A 26,045-nucleotide genomic window follows, 5' to 3' on the forward strand; every position below is an offset into this window, starting at 1 on the left:
AGTCTGCTGTAGTTTTTTTGAGTATTTTCATAGATCTTACTGCAAGTTTAAGACAAGAATGTATTTGTTTGTGGAGGGATGGTTCATTCCTTCCCCTCTTCTTTCTTTTTTTTTTTTTTTAATTTAAACTGCTTCTTTATAAAGGTCACTCAAGTCCAGAGCAAAAGAGGATTAATTACTATCAGCCATATTTTAGAGACAAATTACCCTCCTGATATTTTGGCCGTCTAGGATACACCATGGAAAAAACATCTATCTGAGAGGATGACATGGGTGATTGTGACCTACAGTTGTGTTGAGCACTGGTGTGCTTCATCTCCCCTGAAGAATGATGTGGGTTTTAATATATTAATAAGAAAGGGTATAAAAATAATGCCATACTTCTATGCAACTTTTCTCATCCAAAGAAGCCAGGTTTTTTTTCTCTTAATCACACTGGGCAAAAAGTTATTCTACAGGGATGCGCATTGATTTCAGTGGGTTATTCACAGAACAAATGTTCTGTGCATGAACACAGTCAACAGGATCTGGGACACAGTGATTTCCAACCCCCTCTTTCCCTGGGTCTCATTAAATAGTGCCTTACGCTATTAGTAACTCAATTAAAATCAATAAGGTTGGTCCATGTGGAAAATGACCCTAGGTAATCAGCTCTGTCGAGGCATGATACACACTTTGCACATGGCAAGCAAAGCTCAGACGCTCACACTTGTCAGTGGTGGACCTTGAATTGAGAATTTCAGAAATCCACCTTCTTCCCAAGCCCTGATCCAGCAAAGTACGTAGGCACACCTTGAAAGATCTGAATCTCAGCCTGGTCTGTACCTCACAGAATCACAGAATATTGGGGATTGGAAGGGACCTCGAAAGATCATCCAGTCCAATCCCCTGCCGGAGCAGGATTACCTAGATCATGTCACACAGGAACGCGTCCAGGTGGGTTTTGAATGTCTCCAGAGAAGGAGATTCCACAACCTCTCTGGGCAGCCTGTGCCAGTGTTCAGTCACCCTCACTGTAAAGAAGTTTTTCCTCATATTTATATGGAACGTCCTGTGTTCCAGCTTGCACCCGTACTTGTACTTCTCCAGAGACTGGAAAAGCCTGAGCGCTTATATGTGCATCAGTGTTTTGCGATGGCACTAGTCTGTGCTGGTGAGTCTCTTCAGTCCCTGGCAATCCTAAAGAGCCAAGGATTGCTCTTGAGCTCAGGGACAAGCCGTGGGAAGGTGGCTACGAGGCAGTATCCTGTTTGTATCCACATGGCTTTTTCATTTCCAGAGCTGACCTGTCTGAAGCCAGCTGTGTGTGTCTCCATCTCCTTCTTAGTGTCTCACAGACCATTTCTAAGCCTACTCCATCAATCTTACATTGTAGCTACACAGTCCTGTCATGTTGTTTATAAATACATATATATTTCTTAGGGTGAACTTTTCTCCCTACAGGTCTTTTCAGAAAGGCCAGAAACTTTTTACGACTATTACCAGATAATATCTTTTTTCAAAGGTCAATCATAAATGCACTCATTCCACTTTATTATTCATAGTGGCCTCTGGTTGATTTCTGGCAAGTTCAGGCTCTGGGATGATCTTAGAGACTCACTGTGCTACTGCCATGCTGAAGTCTTTTAAGAAAGGACAAAAATGGCTGTTGAGAGAGTTCACAGGACCCTTATATAAAAAAGGAAAAATAATGGGAAAAAGTTGTCAGACAGGAAGGGTCTGGGTATACAAAACACCTGGCGCTTAGACATTAATCAGTGTGGTGTCTTCTTTCACACTTTCCATACTCTTTCATTTGGGAATAATGTACAATTCTGTTCAACATTGCAAGACAGTTAATTAGCATCCATAGGCTTATAAATAGGATTTTACAGAATAGCCGATAAGCTGGTATATTAGAGTTCATTTCACTCTAGTTCTAGTCCCTTTTGAGGTGAAGTTTTTGAAGGAAGGTTTTATTAAAACAGACCGTTCACAAAACACATCTATTCATTACAGATTCCCATTAAACACCAAGGTGTGAGGGGTAGATTGGTTTAATTTGCTTTCTTTTCAGTCTCGATGCCACTCTTTCTAATAATACTAAATTTCTTAAGCAAATGGGATGATCAAGTGGATAGAGCCCTGTGGTGGGAATCGAGACATGTGTCATGCTCTTATCTGATCCTCTGGATGACTTTGGCCAGGTAGCTTTACTGCCTGTGTGTTTTCTCCTCTAAGCAGCACACTTGCTTCTGTCAAACAGTTTGTTAGATAAAACATGATGTGTAAAACAGATAAAACAATGTGTAAGCATTGTTCTGCTGGGATAGCTTTGGAAATTGAGTTCGGAATTTGAGTTTTTTCCAGTGACTTCTAAGGCCTTGGTGAACAGGCGGCAGAAGAAGATGCTGTTATTCAGAAAACGTTCTAATCAGTTCTAGAGATTTGCATAATGCAACAGGGATTTGCAAAAAACTCATGCTCAAGGGCATGTGCTTATAACCTGCCAGAGATCTGAAGGGAGTAATTCCTGCCCGTGCAGCAATGTGCAATTTGCTAGATGGATCATCATTTCTATATGGATTTTTGTACTGGATGTGGTGAAAGAGAATACTGAATTAATGAACAAATGAGACTGGGAAAATGTAATGGTTTGAGAAGTACTGCTCCAAGAACTATAATTCCAGTTCCATCAGTCATGGGTACAGAAATCACCCTTCCAGTCCAGTTTTCCATTACATGGTTTAACAGCCACCTCATACCATTGGGAAGGAAAAAATGGGAAATGTACAGAAGATATTCATTGATCCATCTCCTGGCTGACTCCACAGTAACAGTAAGTAAGAAAGAAGAATGGAATACACCACAAAACCTTTCCTGTTCCTCCAACTGGCCTTTGCCCACAGCAAAAGCAGACCTTGAATTATTTTACAAAATTCAGCACTAATTTTTACAATGGCTGGCTATGCAGGTTTGAAATTATTTTAAATACACCTATTTCTTGAGGAGCCACAGAAGTTAATGACTTAAGATGCTGTTTTCACAGTCAGGGAAAATCCATGCCTGTTTGAGCTTTAAACTAGTATTACTGTACAATCAAACACAACTGCTTTCACTAAATAAAATGTTGTCCCTTCATTTTCCAACTAGCATTAACAGAACCAGCAGATATGCCTGTTGCTGTGGAGATTTTGAGTCACAGACCAATCTCTGTTCTCCTACCTGGCTTAGATCACAAGTTGCAGCAGCTGGAGGTTTTTTCCCCATAATACATTTTCTGAACATACATATGTTTTACTAAGTAAGCCAGAGGGAAAATCATTTGCAGATGCTATACCTTCCTATCCTGTGAGTCCAATGACCAAGTTCATCACCATTACTTCATCAATTTCCTTTCTGTACAACACATTTTGCAGTGCCATACAAAACTCTCCCATCTTTTTGTCTCTTCCCTGTATCCTGTAAGCTTTCTCTAGCAGCTCCTGGTGGTCTCCCGTACTCTGTTCATAGCAGATTTAACTTCTAGTGCCCCTGTGCTTTTTGTGTTTTGAGCCTTCAGTTCTCCATTTGTTCAAAGTCATCCAAATGGCTTTGCTTCTCTTGCCTATGTTTACATGGTCATGTGGACAGCATCAGTGATACAGTAAATCAAAAACTGAAAATTAAATCTGCATACAAAGTATAGATCGTTCCATAAATGGACACATTCGGGTTGCTGACCTTCTCTTTTTATCTGTGCTGTTGGAGACCTGTGGTAGATTTTCTTACATTTTAAATAATAGGGTTATTTCACGTCATTCACATCAGGTTTTCACATCCTTTTATTATTTGATGTGAGTGTTCTCCCCACCAAAACTGGGAGGATGCAGAGAGATCTGTTTGGTGCTTTACTACCTGAAGGGCTTTAAATGATTATAACTGTTACCAATACAGTTATAAAACCGATATTGTAGTAGAAAACTATTTCTCAAAATGAGCCAGCAAGCATCTGTATGCCATTTGAGACCTTGAAATATCAGCCTAGTGGCATATTTTTGTAGGTGTGATAATCTGAGGAGTTAGTCAAGAAAATGCTTATAGGCACAGGTAGTATCTTTTATTAGAAGTGATATACTCAGAAAATGTAGACAAGCTTTCTTCAAATCTCAAATAGAAGCAGCAGACCTCACAGCTAAGTGCAGGTTTAGAGAAATTTCTTAGAGTTTATAACAGCACTTGTATGAGTGTATATATTTTTGCAGGGTAAATGATTATGAAGTAGCTCTATTTCTCCCAGATTCCAGAGCCTCTGCTTCCATTGACTGGAAGGCCAGAATACTCAAATAATGCCAGGTGCTGGTTTAGCTACCTCAGGGACATCTGTAATAAAAATCACAAGCATGTAACAAAAAGGAAATGTCATGCCTTTTCACATCTATCTTTGCATCAGCTTCAGCATAAAAGAAGATGAAAAGAGAAAAAGAAAAAGGAAAGAAAAAAAAAAGAAAAACCAGAAGACAGCACAGTTATTGTGCAACAGCAGACAGGTCCAACCAGAAATGCCTTTTATTGTGCAACAGCAGACAGGTCCAACCAGAAATGCCTTTGAAATAGCCTTAGACAAGGAACACCTTCGGGAACCTTCAGATGCAAGGCAGTTTGTCAACAGCGCCTTTACCTGTCCGTTGCTAGAATCCCAAACCTAAATGAGTTTTACTGTAACTTCTGTGTACACTGAGCCTATGACAGAGGCTTTTGTTTTTCTTAAAACATCTCCAAATGTGTGTTGTTTTCCCATGGGTGTGTGGTGGGTTAGTTTATGCCCAAAGGCACAGGGATAGACAGCAGCTTTTTTCAGCCAATAACAATAAAAATACAACTCATTCTTTCTGTACAAAGTCTGTGTGCAGGTGACTCTTGACAGTTTAAGATATATTTGGAAATAACCCATGTTTATGATTATGTGTGTTAGCAATTTCAAGCATTGTCTCTTAAGCATAATTTTGTTTGTTTGTTTGATTATATAAACAGCCGCACACAAAAATCCACTTACTGTCTTCACCACGAGCTCTGGATTCTCTGCACCTATGAAAAAATCAAGCTCCAATATAACCAAAAAATCCTGATCTGCTTGCTGGCAGGGCCCCAACCCTCGATGACTTCAAAATTTCATTTTAAGTACAGAAAGGTGAATTTTGGTTCTTTGCTCTAAGGACTGAGGTCTGCAAATTGTGACTTTTATGTATATGCCATCACACATAACTTAGGAGTTTAAGAAACGTGGTGAAATTTGGGACTTTTGGTCCCAAACAGATTGAGAGAAATCCAGTCTATACGAAAAAGCCATTTAAATTTTGCTTTTCATACTTTGCTTGTGAAAGTGGAAGTGGAAGGAGGCAGATGGCCCTAAAGATAAGCAAAGGAAGTTCTAGTCAACCTACCTTATGGAATCCCTTCCCACCTTGATGGCATGGGAAGCTTGGGTGTCTCCTATGTGTTTTCTTTACATGATGCATGAATTTACTTACATGAATATCTTAGGTCTTCCAGTGAAACTAAGAGGAAGCCTTCAAGTGTCAGTCTTTCTAGCCATCTTCTGAGGATGGGTGTGTGATGACAACACCCATCCCTTCTGAAATAATTTAGGAACTGGAGCCTTATCCCAAGAAGTGGGAAACCTTGATTCTAGGCTCCATTCAGTTTGGGTGGGATTGGCTACTTTTAGGCCTTTCAAGTATTTAAGAGGGCTCTTATCTTAGTGTATACTCCAGCAAGGCTGGGCAAGAGACAGGTTTCTCTCTCTGATAATACTCTTTTTAATGTTAAAAAAATCAGGGAACCAGCAGGTTAAGTAGCAAAACACTTAATGAGCACAGAAACTACATGACTGGGTAGCCCCTAGATGTGATCAAGTTTTCTGACAATCTGGGGCTTCAGGAATCTCCCCAGCATCATTTACATTCACTTTGCTGTCTCCTGTGATTTTTAACACTTCATGAACAAAAGACAACTGATCATATATGGAACCAAAAAGTCATGCACTTTGGAAAGCTTTTGCCACTTTTAAACTTTTCAAGTTCATTTTAGTTATTCTTTCTTATCTTATTCCAATATCATTTTACTTTACACATCAAGATCAGTTCTTAGAGGTTACTGAGCAATGAAATGGCTTAATTACAGTGCCTAAATAAATATACTAAGTGAGGAAATTGAAGGTCTGGGTAATTATACTAACACAAAAATCCTTGCTTATTTTATCTTTCTTCTCGCTGATAAGCAGTAGCTGTTATGCTTGTTTAAATTTTTCCAAATAATTTTTAGTGCATCTTTCCAATCCTTTGAATTTTCCCAGGTAATTCAGTGAAATGCTTCAGAACTGGTTGGTAAATGAATTTTCCAAGCATTTTTACAAGGCTGTGATAAAGGGACACTTTAGGAGTTCAAGTAGGAGATAAGTTTATACTATTATCTTCACTAATAGCATCACTATACAGGACGTGACATCAGGAAGGAAGTACGCTGTAAGCTGAAGAAACAGCCCAGAGGAATAACACAGCTACTGTATTTTTCTGTATGTAGGACAAGAAAACACTGTAATACTGCTGGGAAGTTTCATATGTACAAGATAGTTTGCATGTAATTTTCTGATGAGAATTATAATACAGCCTTGTGGAAAACTAGGTTTAGATTAACCTGTTTTTTTGTTGTGTGTGTTTTGTTTTGTTTTTTTTTTAAATGAAAAGCATCACTTAAAAAATTGTCCAGGAGAGAAAAAGAGCCTCTTCTCTGTGCACATGGGTGCTGCGCAAACAAAATTTAAAAGAGTATGAGGAAAACACAGCTCATATGAATGTGTGCAGAGATAGGTAAAAATTAGGGCAAAACTGAAGATAGAGTTGCTCATTACAGCGCGGTGGAATTGCTGTAACGTCTGCAGAAGTGCCTCAAGGGCTGTTTAGTAAGAGCTTCTCCACTCCACTCGCTTGGCCAACACACATGTGGACTGCGTAGCAACCTGATGAAAGGCAGCTGGGTCTGCATGGCACTTGCAGATCAGGGCCTTTAGTTCAAAAAGAATTCTAAGAAAGAAAATAGCTGTATAAAATATTGAATAGTGTACAGAAGGGCAAGCTTGTCGAAGAGGTCAGGCAGGTAATCATCAAACTTAGAGATAAAAGAAGCCACTATGTTACTTAGTCTGTCATCAGCCTACTGAAGAGTGGTCAGCTCAGGATAGCATAAGCACATCTGAAAGTGGGCGTTGCTAGATCTCTTAAGTCTCTGGAACAGTCTGCCCAGCCTAATTGATCAGGAATTTAAAATTAGACTTGTTATAGAAGGGACTTCTATGCTATAGTGAATAACTACCTCAGAGATGGACAAGATGACCAACAAGGGCTGTTTGTCACCCAAAACATAAGGATTCTCTGCTCCCCTTAGAATTTTATTAATCACTATGAAAACCATTATATTTAAAAAAGGAAAAAAGGGAATATTTCATCGCTATTATCTGAAACTACCTGTTACATGTTTGCTTTGGGGCAAACATCTTAGACTGAGAAAAATAGTTACCTATCAGTTGCACACATAGCGCATGGTCTTTCAACAGTCAGGAAAAAAAAGTAAAGGCTATTAGTCTTCTTGCTTTATTGCATAACTTTGATTATCATGTAATATAAGAAAGAGATTTGTCCCTATGCGATAGGGTGTAATTAATAGCTTTATGGGAGCACTGCGTGGATGGAATTAGCCAGTGATGGGGAAAGGATGGTAAATCAGGTGGACCAGTAGTTTGTTCTGTGCTGGCAAAACCTGTAGCACGTTTTCACGTGGGTTCAAGTGTCATATTTCCAAGCACTGAATTATTTTCTAATACTGCCCTCATCTTTCTAAAACGGCTTTTTCTTGAAGATAACCGATTCCTTTTACTCCCCCTCAGAAAAACAGAGGCTGGAGGAATGAGAGACAGACAGGCTAAGTGAACAAGATCATGGGTATGCTCATTGCTGTATTTAGCTCTACTACTTATAGCCCACTTTGCTGTGAGTCCTTCTCCGAACTACTAGGAGTTATTTTTTTTTTACAAATAATCCTCATGTGCCTTTTATGTGTTTTGAATTATCATTACCTTCCCTGTATCCAGAAAATCTCTCTTATTTGGGACCTTTCCTTGTAAAGTTACTTGAAAAATTTCACATTTCACTGAGCAGGGAACTGAACAAAAGTCAAGGCAAAGATTTTTTTTCTTACTGGGCAGAAGTCAGTAAAGCAATGATTAAGGTATTCAAATTGCAGCTTTAAAGATCTTAATCAAGGCTTTGGAGAAAAAACAATAACATCAATGATGTCTCTGAAATTTTCTGAAGTCTTGCTATTGCATTTGCAAGTTGGTTTGCTGTCTGCTGAAAGACATACAGTCATTTCGGAAGAAAAATAATGGTTTCCATTTTAGGACTGGAAATGCCATTCAATAACCTGAAACTTTGTCTCTACTGATTTCCTTTTTTGTTGCAGGTGACTGTTGCTCTTTACGTGCTAATGTTGTTCTAGGTCTGAAACAAATGTAAAGCAAATCAGAATTTTTGATCCAACACCTTTTTTTTTTTGGTGGCATAATATTGTCATATTCCTGTGTTACCTTCTTGGGCAATACCATCAACTGGCAATCTTTCCCAGGAGAGAAGAGCATCACCCACAGAAGCATAGCTATATTTTGGCTCTTTGCCTTAGCAAGAATTCTGGAAGTTTTCTGGGAAAATAAAGCTGAAGTGCAGGTTTATAAGGGGAAACTTTCGATTACAGCAATGAAGGCTGCACATCTTTGCAGCTTTTTCAGTAAGTACGTGGTCTTCACTTCAACCTCCCTGGAAATGTAGCACTTGTCCTGCCTTCAGATTGTAGCAAAGGGACACTCTCAGCCTCTCACTGCCTGCAGAACATTGTGAACAACTCTCCTCCACAGTAATTACAGCTACTTGAGCACAAACAACTTCCCTACTCTTACAGCTTGCATTGCAAGAACATCTAATGGCCAAACATAAGATCAAGGTCCTGCTGTTTTGCTAGCTTCACATGCACACAAGGAGAAGCAGCCCGTGCCTCAAAAACCCTACAGAATAAATAGACAAAAAAGATCAAAATTACTTGAAGATGCAGAATAGGTCTGATTTTTAAATGAGCTCTGCCAGGCACAGGGTATGTGCAAGATTAAAATGCATTCCTGGGGGAGCATGAGATGGATGTCAAATGAGAGTCCAGTGCATAAGGATCAGACCAGACAGGTGTGAAGAGTTCTCCAGGTTACACAGCAGGTCTCTCTCAGAGGGAAAGGAATTACACCCACCATCAGCCTGGGTGCAGAGAGACAGACTCAGGGGTCCTGCAGGCTGGCATATCGGCAGGCACAGCGCTGTGCTGAGGTGCTAGCATGGGGTGCAGCTCCTTTAGCATGGCACCATGCCCTGCCGCTGGTGTCTAGAGTACTTTAACTCAGGCTCAGCACCATTCTGGTGCAGCTATCCTCTTTCTTGTTCTGTAGGAGCCTCACACTTTCTACTGTTTTCAAGTCCAGAGCCCCAGGGCTAGCTCACAGAAAGTGCTATGGAAAATAACCTTTCTTCTTAATCAGATCCCTTTATAAGTCCATCTAAGAGGAGTCTTTTAGCACTAGATTGCCTTGATCTCTTTTCTCAGCTGAAGAAAGAGAATGATCGTTTGAACCATGACTCTTAGATGTTGAAGGGAGGCGTTTGCTTTGTTTGAAACCATGCACCGGAAAAAAGGTCTTCCCAAAATTAAGGGAGATATTGTCTAGAGTATAAGAAATAGCAGTCACTGGAAAATTACTTCCATAGAATTTTAGGGATGCAAGCATCCAGCCCTGTTGGGGATAAAGAGGAAATTCTCCCCGTAAGTGTAAAAGGCTAAACAAGTAAGTTCAATAACTTCATGCAGCACAGAAATCCAAACCCAACAGTAATTTTAACGGAAATAGGAACAGATACAACCTCTTTATTCAGGCAACATTCCTCGCACCCCGAATTTCCTCCCCAGACAGCTTACAGATAGACAGGTTGGATTCTCACTGCAGTATAACTCTGATACCCCTTTGTCATGCTCCACAGATCTGGAGCTGTATGTTTTCCTTGGACTGTACTTACTGAGGCAGACTATGTTTCTTCCCAAGAGAAGCATAAAATATCATTGCTTCAAAGTCCTCCTTCACTGCAACTTTTATCTCCAGCTGCCTATGTGTTTAGTCTCCACTTCCATCGCTACTATACAGCACCTTTGTCTACGAGCTTGGAAGGAAAGTGTTAAATCTGCACATATGATGGGGCTTTAGGTATTATGGAGCAAACTGCCATTATGGTATTAGGTATTATGGAAATATCACTGCCAAAAATGTCTCAGTGAGATTGCCTTATCTTCAGGCAGGTTCTAGACATTAAGCCCAGGGTTCATGCCACTTTCACTTACACATCTGAGTTAGGATCACCCAAGGCTCACAGTATAATCAGTGAAGAGAAATAAGACACCCCAACTCAAATTGCAGACAGGATAAGTGGCCTCTGGAAGATAAGGCTGTACTTCCCCTGACTGCAGGGAGATCCTGTTAGTGACTATGCTGCACAATGTCACATTACCCTTTTGTTTCCCCGAACTAGTCCTGGATTGGGTCTGCAGAGGTATCTGGACAGGCTGGATCAATGGGCCAAGGCCAATTGTATGAGGTTCAACAAGGTTCAGTGCCAGGTGCTGCACTTGGGGTACAACAACCCCATACAATGCTACAGGCTTGGGGAAAAGTGGCTGGAAAGCTGCCTGGTGGAAAAGGGCCTGGGGGTGTTGGTCGATGGCCGGCTGAATATGAGCCAGCAGTGTGCCAAGGCGGCCACCAGCATCCTGGCTTGTATCAGAACTAGTGTGGCCAGTAGGACTAGGGTAGTGATAGTCCCCCTGTACTCGGCACTGGTGAGGTTACACCTTGAGTACTGTGTTCAGCTTTGGGTCCCTCACTACAAGAAAGACATTGAGGCACTGGAGAGAGTCCAGAGAAGGGCAGCGAAGCTGGTGAAGGGTCTGGAGCATAAGTCTGATGAGGAGCAGCTGAGGGAACCGGGGATGTTTAGTGTGGAGAAAAGGAGGCTGAGGAGAGACCTTATCGCAGTCTACAACTACCTGAAAGGAGGTTGTAGCGAGGTGGTGGTCGGTCTCTTTTCCCAAGTAACAAGTGTTAGGACAAGAGGAAATGGCCTCAAGTTGTGCCAGGGGAGATTTAGATTGGATATCAGGAAAAATTTCTTCACCGAAAGGGTTGTCAAGCATTGGAACAGGCTGCCCAGGGCAGTGGTGAAGTCCCCATCCCTGGAGGTATTTAAAAGCCGTGTAGATGTGGTGCTTAGGGACATGGTTTAGTGGTGGACTTGGCAGTGCCGGGTTGAGTTGGACTTGATGATCTCAAAGGTCCTTTCCAACCCAAACAATTCTATGATTCTATGATTCTACGATTTCTCTTACAACTGTAACCTTTATTCCTTTCAAGAGATGCTCACTCATCTATTTCAAGTCTGCTCTGGTCTGCCTCTTCCCTAAATTTAACAAGGGGAAATACACATTTTATTTCTTAACAGAATAGTTTGCCTCACCGTGTACTGTTTTACATACAATGTATGTAAAACCCATCCCCACTGGCCAGGAAGGTCCCGAAGTGTATCACTGACCATGAACTGAACTTGTGGATTTTTTGGTGCTTTGGCTATCAGATGGATTAGTTTTGCTCCCTGGTAGGTGAGCTCTAATGTCACACAATTTGTGTTGGTTGGTTTCTGTTGTTCTATAGTTTTGTCTCCTCTGGCATTACTTCAGAAGTTAATTTTAGAAAATCAGTGCCAACAACCCTGCAAGTGTAATTTGCTGGGGCAGGTGAAAAAAATCTTGCAATGGCCCACGTATCATAACTCTTCCCTACTAGGGTAACAGGAACATGAAAGGGGTCTTGCCTTGACCAAGTATATCAGGAAAAGCTTTGCAAGGCTAGTGTAAACCTTTTTGTTAGCTTTAAGCTTAGAGAAAGCAATTTCTACAAAGCCTACAGTTTGGTGTTCAAATATAGGAAAATGGACCTTTTAGGAGATTTACATGTAATCATTTGCAGAGAACTTCATACTTTATATTGGGTGTTTTGGATCAGATAGAGCATTAGCATCAGATTGAGAGAGGCCATTTCACGGGCAGCTCATCAGCCTTCCTACTGATTACATTATTCTTTTACAAGTTGAGTTTGAGTAAAGCTGCACAAGCTTTTGTAATGCTGATCCGTAATTAGGGCCTTGCATTTCCCTTAAAACTTTAGATGATGTGAATTACTTGTGTAAATATTTCACAAGGAATGATATAAATATTCTGTGGTGATTAGGATTGTTTATACTGTCTCTATCAGTAGAAAGTCTTTCTTTCTTGATCCTTATTTCTTTGATTTTGAAAGAGATACAAGCAATCTTCCCAATATTTGGAAATTACAGCACCTGTTTTTGCTTTCAAATAACAGCACAATCTCAGCCTCCGAGACTGATGTTTCAGAAAATCATGTAGCTAACTTACACAATCTGTTTCTACTGTTGTGCCTACAAATGAGCAAGCTGAGTATCCGGCTCAGGCAATTGCCCGTGTAATTTTCTGAAAATCTGCCGTATTATTTTCTTGTGTTGGCAAAAAATTATAAGTGTGGCTGTGCTGCTCCAGAGCACCCCAAGCCCTGGAGCAACTGCGTTTCAGAAGGGAACAATTTCCTCCCTGCTCCTCTCCATCTTGCTCAACGGATAATTGTTTTCTGCTGTTTTGGGTCAGGTTAGTAACCTCATGAGCTGGGGGAAAGCAGATCTGAAGTCTGGGTAATTTCTTGTCCCTTTCTACCTTCTGCTTCATTTGGGGAATAATTGCATAAGGCCCAAACGCTCAGTCCATGATCTGTGCTGGGACAGAAGCAGATGACACGGGCATACAGTTGGGGTGCTTTTATGTATCCCAGCATCACATCACCCCCCCAGAGCTGCCGCTGTTCTAGGCATTTTCCACATAGAGGAAGATTGGCCCACGGTCTGCCCTGTACGACCAAGAATGTTCCAGAGTTCCTGCTGACAGTGACTTTGTGACTTGCTTGATAGAAAATACACCATCCTGGCAAACGGATAAAGAAAATCATTGCACCTCTTCAGAGCACAGGGGAGGGAAAAAACACCGTTTGGAAGAGTAAAACAAATAACCCGCAAGGCTGGTGAAGTCCATGTAACATATGTTCTTCATACTCCACTTCAGTCCAAGGGAATTTATTCATTCCTTCTTAACCTTGCATGGCCCTTTTTTCCCAATATGCCAGTCTTCATACAGGGCATGTGATTATTTCTCATTTTTGAGGCCCAACTACTCATTTCTTAATTTTAGTGACATGGCAGCTGCCCAGGTTTTTCTTGTTAAGATGATATTCATTTGTCCCCTTTATTTCATTTATTTTCCCCTCTGGCTCCATAGCTATAAATCAAATACACAAAATTAAATTAAATAAAATAAACATAAGTGCAGGTGGAAATTCAGGAAATATAAATAACTAAGAGTAGTTTTCCAAGACTGCTTTTTTAATCAATTCTAAACACAAGATATATATTCTTTGTTGAACTAACAATGTTGTGACCATCTATTGTTAAAGAACAGCAATAAATCTGCACAACAATTCCTTACTCCTATGTTTCACTGACATGCTTTGCCAGACAGCTAGTTCGGCTTGCTCTTTTTCCAGAGGTGTTTTATGCTGTCCACAGGAAAGGCATTATATGCTGCCATGAGAAAGGCATGAATGCTGTTTGTACCTTAGGAAAATTCCTTCTTTCTCCATCTCTGAAGGAATGAGGCTCCTGGATGCTAAAAGTCTTTTACCATGTGATAATCAGGGCTCATCTTCAAATAATATGTTCTGCTTCACCTTGAAAAGCAAAATGCCAGATATCCCCCCACTCACCTCCTCAACCCAGCAGGATCTCTCATGCTCTGAAATACTAGTGAAGCAAATCACTGCCTTGTGTATTCTGCGGGGAACTGAACACTGCCAAGCAGGCAGGGCATTGCCCTTCCCACCTTGTCCCATGCATCATCAATCCGTCTCAGAGGTGCTGCTTGGGGATGTCCTGATGCTCACTCTGCCTGTCACCTTTCAAAGATGGCTCTTTCACATAAGAAGATATTAACCCTGCAGCACTGCTTCATGCTTGTGGGGTTTTAATCAATCAGATGTGGTGTGGGATGCAATCGCCTGAGTTTTAGATTTATTTATTAATTAATTTCTTTTATCAGACAGAGGTACCTAAGTGTTTCCATTGTGTAAACAGGTCATGGTTTTTCTCCAGCACAAGACTAGCTAGAGTTTTAATATAGATCAATAAGATTTAGTTTGGATGTCAATAAAAATCACTCAAAACCACTGTGCAAAGTGAGGGGAAGACATAAAAAAAGAACTGCATCTGTTTACACTCTCTTTCTTTTGACAGGATAATCACAGAATCACAGAATCACAGAATGTTAGGGATTGGAAGGGACCTCGAAAGATCATCTAGTCCAATCCCCCTGCCGGGGCAGGATTGCCTAGACCATATCACACAGGAACGCATCCAGGCGGGTTTTGAAGGTCTCCAGAGAAGGAGACTCCACAACCTCTCTGGGCAGCCTGTTCCAGTGTTCGGTCACCCTCACCGTAAAGAAGTTTTTCCTCATATTTAAGTGGAACCTCCTGTGCTCCAGCTTGCACCCATTGCCCCTTGTCCTGTCAAGGGATGTCACTGAGAAGAGCCTGGCTCCATCCTCTTGACACTTGCCCTTTACATATTTATAAACATTAATGAGGTCACCCCTCAGTCTCCTCTTCTCTAAGCTAAAGAGACCCAGCTCCCTCAGCCTCTCCTCATAAGGGAGATGTTCCACTCCCTTAATCATCTTTGTGGCTCTGCGCTGGACTCTCTCTAGCAGTTCCCTGTCCTTCTTGAACTGAGGGGCCCAGAACTGGACACAATACTCCAGATGCGGCCTCACCAGGGCAGAGTAGAGGGCGAGGAGAACCTCTCTCGACCTGCTGACCACACCCCTTCTAATACACCCCAGGATGCCATTGGCCTTCTTGGCCACAAGGGCACACTGCTGGCTCATGGTCATCCTGCTGTCCACTAGGACCCCCAGGTCCCTTTCCCCTACGCTGGTCTCCAACAGCTCTGTCCCCAACTTGTACTGTACATGGGGTTGTTCTTGCCCAGATGCAGGACTCTACACTTGCCCTTGTTATATTTCATTAAATTTCTCCCCGCCCAACTCTCCAGCCTGTCCAGGTCTCTCTGAATGGCTGCGCAGCCTTCCGGCACATCAGCCACTCCTCCCAGTTTTGTGTCATCAGCGAACTTGCTGACAGCGCACTCTAATCCCTCATCCAAGTCATTAATGAATATATTGAATAGAATTGGTCCCAGAACCGACCCTTGCGGAACTCCGCTAGACACAGACCTCCAACTGGACTCTGTCCCACTGACCCCTACTCTCTGGCTTCTTTCCTTCAGCCAGTTCACAATCCACCTCACTACCCGATCATCCAGACCACACTTCCCCAGTTTAGCTGCGAGGATGCTGTGGGAGACCGTGTCAAACCTTTACTGAAATCGAGATAGACCACATCCACAGCTTTACCATCATCTATCCACCGGGTTACGTCCTCATAAAAGGCTATCAAGTTGGTTAAGCATGACTTCCCCTTGGTGAAGCCATGCTGAGTGCCCCTAATGATCCCCCTATCCTTGATGTGCCTAGAGACAGCACCAAGAACAAGTTGCTTGGTGATGGTTGAAACTGGTTGGTGCTGGTTGATACACCCAGCCAGCACATCACAGAATACTCTCCGCTATCTCTTACACAGCCTACCTGTGAACCCCCAATACATACCAGTGCCCTACATTTTAAAGGCCAGAGCTGTGCTGTGATGTCCTTTGTTTGTTAACAGTGCTTACTGTTACTGGTGCACCAGTATCACTGTTAGAAACTTTCATATTTTAAGGTTGTATAAAGGCTGAGCATTTTCAGCGGCATGACTTAATGCAAAAGTTCTTAGGTGAGAACTACTGCAGCTGCTGTACTGAGTTAATGGCGATGACAGTACTTCTGCCTGTTCCCCATCCTTCCTCCATGGTGAATATTCTGCTATTTTAAAATATTTTGAGTGACAAACAGCCTTTTAGACTCTTTCAGTGGCTAGAGATACAGTATGAAGATACAGGAAGCAATAGCATTTTGAAGCAAATTATTTCACTTCTCTGTGCCTCAGTTTCCTTACCTGTCAGAAGTGTAAGTCTGCTCCCTAGACAATCTAATTTTATCAGCCAATCTGATAACAGATCCCAAGAGATCCAATAACAATATTTCAAAGCTTACCTACCCAATGCTTGTAAAGCTCTTAAAGATTCCTGGCTGAAGCTTGACAGAAGAAGGTACTATGGGAAAAAAAGCTGATATTAATGATTTATTGATTGCAGATAATACCATTCTGAGTATCTTGAACACTATTGAATCCCACTGCCCTGTGGTTCAGTTCTGTGAAAAGTCTGCATTTGTATATCCACACGTTTTCACCTCTTTTGGGGCAAATTGTAAACATATGAGTATAATCCACAGAATACAGTCTACGAAACAATTTACTGTCCTTCATCTAAAAGTATCTCCTTGAGTGTTCTGTACTCCTGGCAACCCTTCTATTCACACTACCATGAATACACCCAGTTTAAATCAGCTCTTGATCTCTGAAGGCCAAACCCTGCAAGAGACGGAGTAATTCTAGAAACACAGAGTATTCTGAAATATTGCAGTCAAATGTGTAGCATAAACTGAAGGCTTGTTTGTTGTTTGTCTTACTTTACCCTAACTATTTCAACTCTGCTCTGGTCTGTTTCTTTCTTAAACTTAAAGCGGTTGCCTGAATTTTGCAGAGTTCCTTAGTCAAGTTGGGAAACAAATTCTTTGTGTTAACCTCCTTCCAAAGTTTGTGTTTCCTAAGTAATTTCATAAATCTACCAGAGACTGTAACATATCTTCCCCTGATTTTTTTTTTTAATCTTAATCTGAAAAACTGGCACATAGATAAAATAGAAGTTTATGTTCTGTTTCTCTCTGAATATGTGCAAGTAACGTATCATTCGTACTTATCAATTTATATCATTCCTGCCTCAAGTCCAAAGAACATAATTTTGACTGTTCACTGCAAGCAGATATATAAGATTGTTACAAATTGATGCCAAGGGGCCCATACTTGGAATCCGTTTTGTTTTTCTTTGAGTTAGCTTCCAAATTGCAAGAGTGTGCATAATGAATGTGTTATCTAGTCCTTCTGTTTTGTGTTTTTGAAGGAGAAACAGCACATCCCGCGAAGTGACTTGGCCTACTTGCTCAGGTTCCATAGCAACCCAGTATTGCTGCGAATTCATTTTGTACTAATCAATTAGAAATTTTGCTCTGGCAGCTGGAATGAAAGTTTATGGGCCGAATCCTGCTTGTTTTACTTGGACCTGCAGTCACAGTAAATTCAATGACATACTTGTCTGAGGAGGATACAGACTTGCATCTTTCGTCTCTCTCTTGGTTTATTTTTTGCAAAAAGGTCAGATTTAGTTTTTGCTTTTCTATCCAAGCAGAGAAAAGGAGGCAATTCTCTTAAAGGATCCACAACTTAAGACACCCTCATCTTACAAACAGAGTTGCTGACAGGTTAAAAAGGAAGGTATCGCTTTGCTCCCCGTGCATTTTAACTGGACGTTGTCAGCACAGCTGACCAGCGCACACCTTCCATCCAACAGCTTGTAAAATCTGTTGCGTCCACCCCAACATTGCACTCCCAAAAGGGAATTTTCCGGGGAACACAGTGGTATGTGCCAGCGCCCTTCACAGCAGTGCAGTAACGTGGTTAGTATGCACGGTTCCTAGGGAACCTTCCCTTGTAAAGGTCAGCTCTCATGCACTGCTGGAAGTGCGTGTAATGACCATGAAAGCCCACGGGAACCTCTCACGTGCACTCTGCAATGGTGACATTGATTAAAATCCAAAGTTTTCACTAAAGAGGTTTTGGGTTTGTTTTTTTCTCATGAATTTTTTTCTTTGCCAAAATTGCAATACTGGGAGATGAGCCCATACCAAAAACCCCAACCTGCAGCCATGTGGAAATGTCAGGAAGTTTCTAATGTGGGCTGACAAAAGCGCTGACATTTTGCTTTTAGGGTTACGATTCCAAATTCAGCTTATGCTGCTCCTGGTCTTTATGTCCAGACTACAGACTTCATGTATAGATATGCCAAGTGTGCTGTCTGAACAAAACACAGGGAGAATATTGGGGGTCTACTGTCATTTATCACAAAAAATTTTTTGTCAGGTGTAATCACACCATTAACATCCTTTTTATGCATTTTTACTTGTCCTTGGGCCAAATGAGACAGAGGCTTGAAATAATATTTTTAATCTAGTTTGTCTCTCTGAACGGCTGGAAAAATGTGTCGTCCAGTTACAAAGCACACTGAAAAACTGTATGGGTCTATAGGAAGACAGAGGTTTAACACTTTCTTTCCATTTCACTCATCATCTCGCTAGAATTCAGGCTCTGACTACACAGCATTAGAAATACATATCATCCTGTTTTGTAACAAACGCATAGCAAATCTAAGTCATTATTTAAACTTTATTACATGTCAGGGCTCATCAAATCTCCATTGCAACAAAGAGGATGACGCAGAGTAGACTTTACTCCTTCAGGAGCACATTAGAGTTAGAGTTGAATCTCCATTTGCACGTCAGGGTCTGTGACAGGGAAAGCAGCGCTCATCCACTTGCACACACTCCCTTCTTTCACTGTCTCTCTCCAGCTCCTACCGGTAGTTAACACAACGGGAAGGTTATAGCCTTGGCACTGTAAAAAGGGTCAGGGAGTGTGAAGTGGGCTGCAGATTCCTTAACAGCTGCATTCCTAAAGGAGGAACTTCTCTGTCTGGAGGGTTGTCAGAAAGAACGAGACCCAGACAACTCCACTGCTGATCATAACAAAACACACAGGGCTCACAACTTCTGCACGCAGCCTGCACGCTGCACAGACTGCAGTTCATGCCACAAAGCACAGGCTCTCTAACAAGGCTGCCTTCTCCTTTGGGGGGGCCACAGTCACCTGAGTGTCTCTGAGCACAGGTACACTCCTGTATTCTCCCCTGTTCCCAGGCTTTGCTTCCAACACCCCGATTTCAGCTCTGACTACAATTTGCAATTTATACGATCTGCATATGCCAGGGAGGTGACATCCAAGGGTTTATCATGAGAAAAACTGGTGAGCAAGGTGGAAAGAAATTTAGCAGAACCAGCTTTGGGGGATTTAAATGTTAAACCCGCTTTATTGTTTTGGGTTTGTGTCCTTTCCTGAAGTGTTCATGTTGTGTTTAGTGAGAAATACTGTACAGCTTTGTTGTGTGCTATGTTATGTTCAAAATGTGGGGTTTTTTTAGAAACAGATCCTTTTTTAAGTTTGCTACTTTTCTTGTGCTGACTGTTATTCTTTTATTTTGATGGATTTTGCATGATAACATTTCAGTATTTGGGAAAATGTGGGAGATTAATCATTACGACTTTCAGAGCAAATGCATCAAGGGGAAAAGCTCATGTTTAAATGCATTGTCCTGTATTTTAACCTATTATGTCTGTGTTCGTATTCCCCCTGTTTTTATTGATGTACTGCACATATCTGACCTCTGTGTTTGCCGGATAGTTTTTTCATCAGTTTGGGGGTTCTGATTTCCCAGTTTTGTTTAAAAATCTGATTGGAATAAGACCCTGATAACCATTAATTACTTACAGCATGCTTTTCGAATCGGATCTTAACCTCCATGTACCTGATCCAATTTCCCTGCAGTCAGTAGAAGCTCTTCCTTGATCAAGCGCAGCTTTATGTAAAACATTATCTAAAAGAACCTCATTTGCTGCATTTCCCACGATTTAATCAATGAAATCACACAGTCTGCACTGAGCTTTGCTTCTGCCCTGTATCAGCACGTTTGTTCGGTGACACGCTTCAACACCGTGCAGTGACGACTGGCTCTCTCCACCTTCCGCCTGTGTGAGGCAGGTTTCAGGCTGTTTGCCTTATAAACTCGATAAGGGAATGGTTAAACCCAATCCCCAAACGGGCTCTACCTTCTCCACATGAAATCGGAAAGAATTTACCTCACGATATGTCAGGGAAAACTTTTCCGATAGCACAACGCAGCCCGGCGTCAACGCTCGGCCTCGCTGACAGCGAGCACCCGCTTTGAGGCACGAAGCGAATCTTGCACCGGGGGCTCCCCCCAGTGCCAAAATCTTTAAAAAACACGATTGATAAGAGTTTTAATGGCCGGTTACCGCCCAAGGGGCAGCGGCAACCCCCGCAGGGCAGGTATGTGCAGTCCGCAGCCCCAACGGGAGTGGGTGGGGGGGCGCCTTCCCTCATGCCCCAGCTCAACTTTTTTTGTCTCTCTGTCTGTCTTTTGTCAATTTTTTGTTTATTTTATTTCTTTTTTGTGGCGTGTGTGTCCCCCCCCACCCCTTTTCTCTCTCTGTGTGTGTCTGTGGCCCGCAGGTCCCCCCCTGCCTTGTTCGTCCGCCTCCTCCACCCCCCCCGAGCAGTCCCCCTCCCCTCCCCTCACGCCGCCGGCCAATGAGGGCCCGGGGCGGTTGCTGGGCAACGGCGCGGCCCAGCCGGCCGCGGACTCTGACTCTGAGGAAGAGTTTGTCCCTAATTCATTCTTAGTTAAAAGTGGCTCTGGAAACCTCTGTGTCGCCGCCAACGGTGAGTGACTTTCTTCTCTCTACCTGCTTTTCTAGCTGACAGCCGTGCGTGGAGGGGGGGGGATGGAGGTTGGGCCGGGGGGGTGCGGATGTGCCCTTTGGGTTGGTTTTGGAATTTTGTTTTTATTTTAAAAAAAAAAAAATTGGGGAGGGGGGATAAAAGACGGGGGGAAAAATCACCTCATAAAGGCTGAAAAATGCAGTATTGGAAAGGTCTGCTGTGCGCAGTGCTGTGGTGAGGGACGAGCCACCCACTGTGGTACCTGGGCAGAGCTCAGAAACTTCACCTGAGTGGAAGGTTGGAGCCCCCTCCCTTTTGGGGGGGGGTGGTGTTTGGTTTTGTTTGGGGTTTGGTTTGGTGTTTTTTTAATCTCCTGGCTGAAAAGCTCACCAAAGACCCCCCCCCCCCCCCCTTCTGTGTGAGGGCAGCAAGGTGCAGCGTGGGGGCTGGTGGGGCGCAGGGCTGAGGGGAGGGCGGCCAGGTGGGCTCACGCCGCCGCAGGCCCCGCACACCTGAGAGCGGCCCGGAGGCTCCCGCTGCTGTCAGAAACCTGTCACCGAAGAAGAGCGTGGATGGAAAAGGAAATACCAAAACACCAGAATTTCCTTGTGAGTTGTGACAGTGGCATCAGTGCCGTGTGCTCAGCCTCAGAGGCCAGAGGAGGGTGTCTGCGTCCACATCACCCTCAGAGGCGCTGAGAGATGCCTTCAGGGTGAGTATTTGAGGCAGCAGCACAACCCCGTGCTTCTGGGATGCTCTGAGACTCCCCAAACGGGAGTTGAGGGTGCTAAGCACTGCTGGACGGACCACACTGCTTAAATAAATTTCAAGAAAAGGAATGAGATTCACAGCTCTCTGCTGCAAAGACAATGAGTCATAAATGGAGAGGTAACGCTCATTGGCAAAGAAATGTGAAATTTCATCATGGGCAGTGTAACCTGACGAAGCACAGATTACAGCAGTGGAATAGCAGTGGTCACTCAGGCTGCTGCCATCCGGCTTGAGTGATAATTGCTCACAAGTCTGATTTATGACGAAGAAGAAGGCATTCAAAGATATCTTGAAAGAGAGAAAGAAAGGTGAGAGAGAAGTTTACTGCAGCTGGCAACAGCTTAACTCCATTTATGTTAAGCTTCTAAGAAGGTTTCCTAGTATGCTGTTATCTCCAAGTAAGGAGAGAAAGTTTGACATTTAATTTGTGTGGTGTGTACCCCCCATTTCCCAGCTTCCCTCTTCTTTTCTTCTGTGGCATTTGTTATGGTAAAAAAAAAACTTTCCCTTCAGGGTTTTTCAAAGGAGAAGGTTATCTCCTCTGAATTGTCATCCTAAGAAGAGTAGGGGGAAATACAGTGTTGTATTCATTCAGGAAACTGCTTAAAATTCATATCCTCTGTTCAGCTTCCCCCCTCCCCTCCCACCCTGTAACACATACACACATCTGACTCCTTGCAGTCGCAGTACATTGAAATCTGAAAATATGTAGATGACCCTCTTGTTGGAAATAAAGCCAAACTCACACTCCACCTCATGTTTTCAACATCATAATGTATGTACTTTCTCTTTGTTCATTTAGGGAATAGATATGTACATATACGTGAGCACCCTCCAGGTAAAAAGAGGGAAGAAAGAGAAAGAAAGTGAGATTAAAGACCTTAATATCTTCTTTTACTAATTAGCTGAACAGCAGAAAAAGCATTGTTTAGAGTCCACAGTGGGTTGATGACATTACTGTATTATTGATGTGCTGGTGAGTTAGTTAGACTTTAGGCTTTTCAGCTGCTTGCTTATTTATCCTCTTTTTTCTCAGTGTTTCCTGCATTGGTTTATAGACATACTGCATTCCCTGAGGCCTTCTTTGTGAGTAGGATTCAGCAGGTTGGTAATAAATATGTCCCACACAAAGAGAGGGTGTCGGGGGTCTCATTTGCGTGCTTATTCTAGTTGTTCAGTAATCAGAAGTGCAGGTAATGCCAGCGCACTGGTGACCTGTTAGGATCAGCTCAGCGTCACTCTGCTATCAGGAGGAAAACAACGGTGACTTATTATGCCACCTATCAACCCATAATCTGAGAGTTCACATGAATAAGAAGTACAGACCATCATGTCTAAAACCCAGAGACTCTTCTGACCTCTGTAAATGGATTTAATTGCTTTAGTTCCTTAACGTTCTGTTTCTATGAGGCTTAGTCAGCTTAAACTTTAAATGACAAAGGCAGGTCTTTATGTTCCTTAAATGGTGAAAATTAGTAAAAGCTTATTTTGGTTAGGACTAAGTTTAATACAGTTAGAGCACTCATTCTCTGAGAATAGTAGCTGTCTCAACAGCAGGACAGCCTGAGAATGCTGTCCAAAGGATTTGTGTTGCACTTTTTAATTGATTGTGGCTAGGTTTTCCTTCCACAGCTGTGTAAACTCAGCCTTAGAGAAGTCCATCCAAAGTAAGTAACACCCAGGGAGCAGCACTGCTGTTACAAATCCCCACGTAAATTGCAAATATAATGCATATGGAACTTAAGAAACATGTTACTTTTGAAGATACAGTAGGCTATTCTTTATCTTCCTTTTATTCCAGAAAGGTAATAATGTCCATATTATTTCTACACTTCCAGAAAAATGTCTAACTAAACTTTCAAAAGAAGACTGGAACAAACTAATAAGTTTATAAATATGCAGGAGTCTTTTAGGGATTTTAATTTTGTATTGGATGTATTACAAGCCATTGTTTGGGGTTTTTTTTACTTACAAGGTAAAAGTAATTTAGAACATTAAAAATGCCCAATTTTTATTGCAACCATACTATCAGCAAGTACTTAAGAAAGAAAAGACTTTTCAGACTTGGACCTTTTTGCTTTTTTTTTATATATGTCAACTCCAGAAAATTTTTTTATTTTACCTGAAATTACCCAAAGTAACTGGGATGTGAACATCTCCGTTTAGTAGAGTCATAGAATAGTTTGGGTTGGAAGGGACCTTTAAAGATCATCTAGTCCAACCCCCCTGCCATGGGCAGGGACACCTTCCACTAGATCAGGTTGCTCAAAGCCCCATACAACCTGGCCTGAATATTTCCAGGGATGGGGCATCCCCAACTTCTCTGAGCAACCTGTGTCAGTGCCTCACCACTCTCGTAGTAAATAATTTCTTCCTTATATCCAGTCTAAATCTACCCTCTTTCAGTTTAAAACGATTACCCCTTGTCCTATCACTACAGGCCCTGATAAAAAGCCTCTCTCCATCTTCCTTATAAACCCCCTTTAAGCACTGAAAGGCCGCACAGAGCCTTCCCTTCTCCAGGCTAAAAAAACCCAACTCTCTCAAACAACATCTCAGAATGTTTCCTTTCAGAAACCTTAAAATTTCCTGATTTGAGGATTTCAGCACTATTTGAAAAGTAGGCTGCCTTGGAGTATCTTGGTTGACATTCAGAAACACTAATTAGTTTTTCAAGTTTCTCATCAGTCACTATATGTGTATACTGGTGTGTAGGTATGTGTGTATATGACTGATGAGAAGCCAGAACTATCTGAAGGCATCCAATCTTTAATCTGATTGTTTTAAGAAACTAACAAATGCTGTGTTGCATAAGAACATTGGTCCATGTAGTGTCTGACAGGGGTGTGGGAGGAGAAGCACAAGCCAGTGGGGTTGTAGGGAGGATGCTGACTAGCTGGGAAAGGTCGAGCGCCAGCCAAGGAGAGGGATGTAGAGGTTGGTGATTGGCTTGGCGGCAGCAGATCTCTTCCCTTTGAACCAGTAAATAACATGAAAAATAAATTAAAAAGAAAAAGAAAAAAAAAAGAGTGTCTTTAGGGAATGGTGTTTAGGAAGAGCACCTTAGCCTGACCATTGCTGTCCACTTCCCTCAACATCCGCAGCTGTGGCACTGGGGATGTTAGCAGGTACATCTCTGCTTAGCACAGCTGTGAGGTAGGGAAATGGCTTCTATCCCCATGGGGAGCTGATGTGCAGAGTGACAAAGAACAGATTTTGAAAAATATATGAAATCTGTGGAAAGCTGACATTGAAATTCCTTTGAGAACACGGACCGTGTTGTCACGTAGTCAAAGCCGAAGTGTGTGACTTCCTCCAGCTCTTTCATCAGTGAGCAGGCGTTCGATGTGAATTGTGCTTTTGGAATTTTGTGGGGTCTGGTGTCTTTCTCAAAGCTGTTCACATCAGGCAGACAGGAAGGCTGGATGTAGACATTTGAAACAACCTCTGCAGTTGGGAGCCACAAAATCCAAAATCACCTCTCGTTGTGGGCATTTTAATATTCTCAAACACAATTTCAGGAAACAGGGCATGGACTTTATTTAATCCTAGCAGAAGTAAGCAGATACCAGAAAGTTGTAAGAATATCTAAAACTGACTTTCCGGTCCTAGAAATTACTTAGGTGACACTGGAGGTAACATCTATTAAAATCTCTGTAGGAAGGAACTAATACAGTTTGGAGTCTTACCACCCACTTCTGAATATGTGTACCCCATTTTTTTTGGCTTCTCCATCAAATACATCCTTATTCCAACAACTCTTGTTGCTCCCACTGATTAACCAGTCCTGTTCCTTTGCTACCACTAAGGGCATTTACTCACAAAAATAAGCAGCAGTGGAGGGTCACGCTGCCAGTCACCCAAAGTGACATTGCTGCTGGAGAGAGACAGGAGGTAGGCATGATTCACTGTGTTATTAGACTTTGAATTCCAAGAGGAGTGTTCAGTGTTGTGTGAAGCATGGACAACGCAGCCCTCACCTCAGGCACAGATTGTGTTGTCAGTGGACTGGAGGAGGGAAAATCTGCGTTGACTACGTACAGAAATATTCCAGGGTCAGATCCTAGGAGACGAGCACAACTTCCATAGGATCCTTCATTTCAGTGGAAAATAGGCCAAATCACGACCACGTTGATCCCAGAAATAAAAAAAAAACAAACTACAGTATGCTGTTTTTACTTAGTGGGATCTGCATGAACAAACCACTTGGCCAACAAAATCTGTGGTTAGGGAGTTAATGCAGATTTGTGTACTGCCTTTGCCACTTTTTCTTTGTTTAAAGTGCTGGACAATATGAAGCAGTAGGTTTCCCTAAGATCTTCTTTCTCATTTTTAACTGAATTGAACCAGTCTAGACCTCATGATTTGTAACCTAAAGGATGTGTCCTATTTTCTGTTTAGGATTTTTTTTCTTTAATGATCAGCTTTGAGCTGTTGA

General features: G+C 42.2%; 1 protein-coding gene across 3 annotated transcripts in view; it reads left to right on the plus strand.

Annotated features, from left to right (window-relative positions):
* Positions 1-26,045, plus strand: part of TENM4 (teneurin transmembrane protein 4) — a 359,290-nt gene that overhangs the window by 72,691 nt on the left and 260,554 nt on the right. For 2 of the 3 annotated variants that reach the window (XM_068395558.1, XM_068395560.1), the window contains exon 3: positions 20,627-20,836. The exons of the other annotated variant lie outside the window; for it this stretch is intronic. In XM_068395558.1, coding sequence (XP_068251659.1) covers positions 20,627-20,836 — 210 coding nt within the window. The remainder of the gene's footprint in view (positions 1-20,626; positions 20,837-26,045) is intronic. 3 annotated transcript variants of the gene reach the window in all.

This window comes from Nyctibius grandis, chromosome 2 (genome assembly GCF_013368605.1).
Source record: "Nyctibius grandis isolate bNycGra1 chromosome 2, bNycGra1.pri, whole genome shotgun sequence".
NCBI lineage: Eukaryota > Metazoa > Chordata > Aves > Nyctibiiformes > Nyctibiidae > Nyctibius > Nyctibius grandis.